This window comes from Triticum dicoccoides, chromosome 6B (genome assembly GCF_002162155.2).
Source record: "Triticum dicoccoides isolate Atlit2015 ecotype Zavitan chromosome 6B, WEW_v2.0, whole genome shotgun sequence".
Classification (NCBI taxonomy): Eukaryota; Viridiplantae; Streptophyta; class Magnoliopsida; order Poales; family Poaceae; genus Triticum; species Triticum dicoccoides.
Genome location: NC_041391.1, coordinates 37,317,906 through 37,324,054, shown reverse-complemented (window position 1 = coordinate 37,324,054; position 6,149 = coordinate 37,317,906). Strand labels below are relative to the sequence as shown.

The 6,149-nt window shown below is 50.5% G+C and overlaps 1 protein-coding gene across 1 annotated transcript; it reads right to left on the bottom strand.

Moving 5' to 3' along the window:
• Positions 1-2,280: 2,280 nt before the first annotated feature.
• LOC119320658 (CASP-like protein 1U1) lies at positions 2,281-3,229 on the bottom strand. Its single transcript, XM_037594653.1, has 2 exons — positions 3,036-3,229; positions 2,281-2,959 (listed from the first exon to the last, which is right to left on the bottom strand). Exons 1-2 carry the CDS (start codon positions 3,227-3,229, stop codon positions 2,281-2,283), a joined length of 873 nt encoding a protein of 290 aa, XP_037450550.1.
• Between the last annotated feature and the right edge of the window lie 2,920 nt (positions 3,230-6,149).

The following is a 6,149-nucleotide window of genomic DNA, read 5'->3' as shown; positions in this document are numbered from 1 at the left end:
CATCAAGATTGTGTGAAGTCGAGAACACGGGAGAGAGAGATCAAACACATAGCTACTAGTACATACCCTCAGCCCCGAGGGTGAACTATTCCCTCCTCATCATGGATAGCGCCGGGATGATGAAGATGGCCACCGGTGATGGGTTCCCCCTCCGGCAGGGTGCCGGAACGGTCTGCCGAGAGGTTTTTGGTGGCTACAGAGGCTTGCGGCGGCGGAACTCCCGATCTATCTTGATATTCGATGTTTTTAGGGTACGTAGGCTTATATAGGCGAATGAAGTCGGTCAGGAGGTGCTCGAGGGGCCCACGAGAGGGTAGGGCGCGCCCAATAGGTGGGGGGGGGGCGCCCCCCTATCTCGTGGCCTCCTCGATGATCTTCTGACGTTAATTCCAAGTCTCCCGGATGATATTCTTCCAAAAAATCACAATCCCGAAGGTTTCATTTCGTTTGGACTCCGTTTGATATTCCTTTTCTTCGAAATAATAAAACAGGCAAGAAAACAACAATATGGGCTGGGCCTCCGGTTAATAGGTTAGTCCCAAAAATGATATAAATTTGTAAAATAAAGCCCAAAAACATCCAAAAGGGGTAATATAATAGCATGGAACAATCAAAAATTATAGATACGTTGGAGACGTATCACCGGCCACCCCGACTCGACATCGACCACGGCGTCCCTCGCATGGCTACCTCAACCACGGCTACACCACCCTACCCTCTCGGCTCCATCGACAAACGGCACAAAGGGCTACCGCCTTGCTTGAGCAACCTCGTCGGTTTCCACTCCAGGCACAACTTCTGCGATGCATCATTACGACTGGGGTGGGGTGGGGGGGTGGGGTCTCCGTCGGCTTGCCTTCAGATTCTTCTCCAGTCTCACCGTTTGCGTCGCTACCGTTGTGACTACGGGGGGATTTTGACTATCGTGATTATTAAGAAAGTTAGGATAGCGTAGAATATTATTCTACCTTGCCTTGTACTCCAAGATGATCATGTACTCCTATATATATGCCCATGAGGCTCAAGCAATACTATGAATAATTCCACCAATCCTCTCTCTCCCTTCTAACAATCGGTCCCTTAGGTGATGACGGCGAGTAGGTCAAGCTGGGCGGAAACTTTGCCTGGGTGATGGAGTATGCTCGGATGTTTGAGGAGGACTACCATCTGGATCAATTTACATAGTAGATTAGGCTAGCAGTAGTATCCCTACGCAATGCCGAGGAGGAAAAACGATGGGAAAATACTTAAGTCCTAAGTGCCACTAGGTCATTTTGGATTCCGACAGACGAGGTCGGTCTTTAAAAGGTCTATTGCTACTCTTGTCATGCTCCTTTGTCGAGTACTTGTGCTAGCTAGCTGTTGTTTTCCATTTTATTGGTTGCCTGCATCATCACCAATTCATCCGCATAATCCTCCTCGTCGGACCACTAAACGTAGTGCTTGTACATGTACTCCATGTTCGAATCCATTGCTTCAAAGAAGGAACACAAAAATTTAGCACGCGTATTTCACCGGAAACTTGTAGGGCGTGTTGACCATCGTAGGTACGGATGGTACCTGTGTGGCGGACGAACGATAGGTGTGTACTGGCGGCGTAGGCAAAGCGGTGAGGCGACTGGGTGGAGCGACAGAGGTCGCAGAGCATCTCGAAGGGCTTAGCAGGCGGCCTTGATGGTAGAGCGGCGGCGATGAGGGAGGAAGTGGATCTATAGAATGAGGGATGGGATGGGAACACGGGGCCGTGTGGGGTTTTGGATGGGTCGGAGATGTATCTCCAACTTGCAAATTTAGTAATGGGTGCACACGGAACTCTGCAAGCCACATTGGGAGTGGGCCTATCTGCATTTACTTTTTTTAGTAATGACGTCATTGTGGATGTTCATAAATTTCAATATACTTCCTCCGTTCTTAAATATTTGTCTTTTCAGAGATTTCAAATGGACTATCATATACGGATATATATACACATATTTTAGAGTGTAGATTCACTCATTTTGCTTCGTATGTAGTCACTTGTCGAAATCTCTAGAAAAAAAATATTTAAGAACGGAGAGAGTATATTTGATCAAATTTTACAAAGTTTAACTTGACACAAATCTAATACGTGGATTAAAATGTACCGTAGGGAGTACAAAGCAAGCAAATCCAAAATCGGTCATTTAATTGGTACAAAAACAAGTACATAATGCCACACATTCCCATTGTATCTTTTTCTTACATAATTAATAAGATAAGAAACTGCTAAAATAAAGACAAACTATAACATGAGATGATACTTTATTCATGGACATAAACACATGCTGCGCCGCATGGCTCGGGGTTCTCGCAGCCTTGCGGGATCGTCCGCCTCGGGCATCCGCAGCACGGCGGAGACACCACCTGCTCGGCGATCTCGCAGCCTTGCGGGATTGTTAGCGTCGTGCATCCGCCGCACGGCCGAGGCATCACCGGTGGCTGTGGGGTCCCAATATCTGTGCACGGCCCTGGTTCTTCTCCACACTTGGGTCCGGTAGGTGATTCCGGTTTTGGCGGTTTCGGCCTAACACTTGGTGGCGGTGCTGTTGGGTGTCCTTTCATTGGAATTTCCCTGGCTGGGGGCGAAGCCCGTAGCCGTGGCGTAAGCGTAAAACTTACGGGGATGTGCCTGGTGTAGACGGTGACGGAGACGGAAACGGCGGCGACGAGGGACAAGGCCGACGACGCTCGGATCTTCCCGCAGAACCTGCCGGCCTGGGTGCAGAAGCGTCTGCTGCGCCGGCGCCCGCCACCGCGAGGTGACCCGCAGGAGGTGATGTCGTCGACGGCCAGCAGCAGCGCCGCTGACGTCGAGGTGAGCGCCAGCAGGAGCTTGTCGATGAACTCCACGACCTTGGCTGCCTTGTCCTTCCTCGCCACCTCCAGGCAGATCGCCACGCCCTGCAGCACCGCCGACAGCAGGTCGGCCAGCGCCGAATACCTGCATCAAGAATCGTACTTTAACTTGAGAAGTGAAACGACCCATGCCTGGTCGATGGACAAGTATGCTGATTTACTTGAAGGAGTTGTAGTTGCCGAAGGAGACGGTGGCGGTCGCCTCGCCGTTGCAGTCGTCGTGGACGCACTGGCTCTGCGTCGAGGCCGCCGTCATGATCGCCGACGCCAGCGACAGCCCCACCGTCGTGATGCGGAACACGAGGCTCAACGCCTCTGATGCGCCTGGCTTGCCGGAGTTGCTCCCACCTCCCATGTATGAGTGATTGGACGGCAACCAAGGCTCAGTAGATCGAGGATGGATGTGCATAACCTCAAACCGAGTGCCAGACAGGGGGTCAAAGAATCCTAAACTGTAGACATGTCTCGACTATAATGTCATCGACCTCCATTAACTCAACAGCAAACATATAATAGTACATGCCAATGGTACACTTCTATCGACTCTTTTTTAACGGCACTTCTATCGACTATAGTATGCTGTCGTAGTTGTCGGTTGGATTTATAGTTTGGTAGCAAACAAAAAGAAATGTTCTGAATAGAGGGTAGTTGGACTTACCAATAAAAATAATAATCTGTGGGACACAAGCACCTATTAGGCCAACAATATGAAATTGATTAAGCACCAGTGTCATGACTCATGAATCCAATGATTTTTAGGGTTTGTTTGCATAACACCCTTCAACGGGCAGCCTCCTCCCAAGAAAACCTTAGGGTTCCTTTGCCTCCCGCCTGCGTGGCCGCCGGTCTGCCTCGTCTCTGGTGGCCTTAGGGGCATGGCGGCGCGGTGGATCTCGGCCCTTGCCAGGAGGAGGGCTCTGTTTTTAGACATTTCTTCAATTTTTGTTAGGGTTTGTGTCCTATTCAGGAAGACGAGACGGCGGCGGCTCCCTGAAGATGGAATAAGGTCCACCCCGCCTATCCCCGTTCCGGTAGTGTGTCTAGCACCGTCGATGGGCATGCTGAGGTGTGTCTCCGGCGGATCTATCATTGGTGGATTTGCTCGGATCTGGTCGTAGTTCGTCTGCGTTTGTGTTTCTTCCGGTTGTATCCTTCCGATCTACACTACTCTTCATTTGAGGTGGTTGCTGTTCTACTACGTTGGTCCTATGGGAGCTTAGCACAACAATTTCCCGACTGTCTATTATAGCAAGTTTTGCCCGGCTCCGGCGAGGGAGTGGCGATGACGGCAGCTCGTCTTCGACACGCTACTGTGCTTGTAGTCGTCGCTAGGTGGTCTACAGACCTGGATGTAATCTTTATTTTTGGTGTTCATTATATTGTTATGATTGAAGATGAATAGATTGGAAGTTTTCTGAAAAAAAGAAACACCCAATGAGCCCTGCCAAAATAGGCACACCAAAAATTTGGTGAAGGTTTTCGCTGCCACGATCTCGCCAACGCATGGGCGCAAAATCTGAACGGGCTTACCGGAAAATTCGCGTGGTTCCCATTCTTCGGCGCGGATTGAAACGGAAGCCGTGGTAGCACTCAACAACCGAAAAATTGGCAGGACAGGCGGTAGCTGCAAGCTCTTAGATCACTATTCTGCCAAAGTAGGCATGCAAGCGGATAAGCGTCCGCTAGTCTACGGACATCTTTTTTCTTAACACGGTATAGACACAAGTGCTTATATACACGCGCGCACACTTACCTCTATGAATGCACATATGCACACTCTACCCCTATGAGCACCTCCGAAAGACTGAGCCGGCATATCATCTTGAAATTTACGAAGTCACCGGAGCCACCTCGTCGTCGACGGGAACGTCTCCTCCCACTGTGGGTATCGCCGGAAATCTTAAAATAAATTCAGGAATAAATGCGAGCACCAGGATTTAAACCCTGGTGGGCTGGGGATACCACAGTCCCTCTAACCATCCAACCACAAGTTGGTTTTGCGAGTCTGCAGACGCCTGAGAGATAAAAATTAAGCCTAGCACGGTTATATTAAATTAACGGAGTTTAGTTTGTTTTCGGTTTTGTGGACGCTCGCGGATACTGTTCGCCTGCATCACCAAAATTTGGCCGACCAGCAGGGAGATAGTGCGTGAGGGGGGAGGGAGGAACGATGTGGCGGAGAAGGTATCACGCTCCATGGAAACAGTAACTACAAATACAAAGCATTACTCATGGTGCGATGTGCACCCTCTACTACACCCTCTGCTCAGGTTTGCTGACAAAAGCATCACCGGGGCTGTCCAAAGCATCGCCGCCCTCCATCGAAGCATCACCGGCTCGCCGCGTGCCGATCGCAGCATCGTAACGCAGCTGGCTCACCTCGCACCGGTCATAGCATCGACGCACGTCGCTGGTAGCATCTCCATGTGCCAATCACATCATCGATGTGTGCCAGTTGCAGCGCCACCGGCTTGCCTTGTGCAGGTCGCAACATCTGCACACGTCGCTCGTTCGTCGCAATATCCTCACACACTGGTCACAACATCATCGCACGTTAGTTGAAGCATGGCCGACTCGCCTCCCGCTGGTCGTAGCGCCGTGGTGCGCCTCTCGTAGCAGTGTCAAATGGACTCGCAGCATCATTGCGTTGTCAGACAGCCTGGAGGCACCACTCCCAACACTGTCGCCGATAGTCATACCTCAGCATTGCAGCTCCCGCCGTCAACGGTTGCAGCTCTGTCGGTCGCCTTCATAGCATACATCCTGACACCTCCCGTAGCAAAGGGCCTCAACGCTCGCAATAAACAAAGTCCAATCCTTGCAGTGTTGTGCGATCACCAACCAGTGACGCGGATGACCGGCCTAGCAGCATTGCCCTCGGGCCTTCAAGCAGCCATTGTTCATGTTGCAGGGGCAGGCACATCGGTGGCCGCTGCTTGCAACAGGGGCTGTTGGGGACACACACACACATACACACACACACACAGAGAGAGAGAGAGAGAGAGAGAGAGAGAGTGGAGCCTGATTTGGGAGGAGTGTGGGGAAGAAGAGGAGAGAGCCCGGGACTAGTTATAGTGGGAGTATTAGTGGCATGACATAGTATTAAATTAAGAAAGAGGTGATGATAGTAACATACATAGTGCTTTTGCCCCACAAAAAAAAACATCACATAGTGCTTCCCCAAAAAAAGTGAATCTACAGGCTAATAAATGCAACCATTTACTGATGTCATATGATAACACTAGTCTAAATTACTCTCCACTATGAATGGCCTT

Coding starts and splice junctions, on each gene's coding strand:
- LOC119320658 (XM_037594653.1), bottom strand. CDS start 3,229: ATGGGAGGTGGGAGCAACTCCGGCAAGCCAGGCGCATCAGAGGCGTTG. Junction 2,960..3,035: donor GGCAACTACAACTCCTTCAA/GTAAATCAGCAT, acceptor TTCTTGATGCAG/GTATTCGGCGCTGGCCGACC.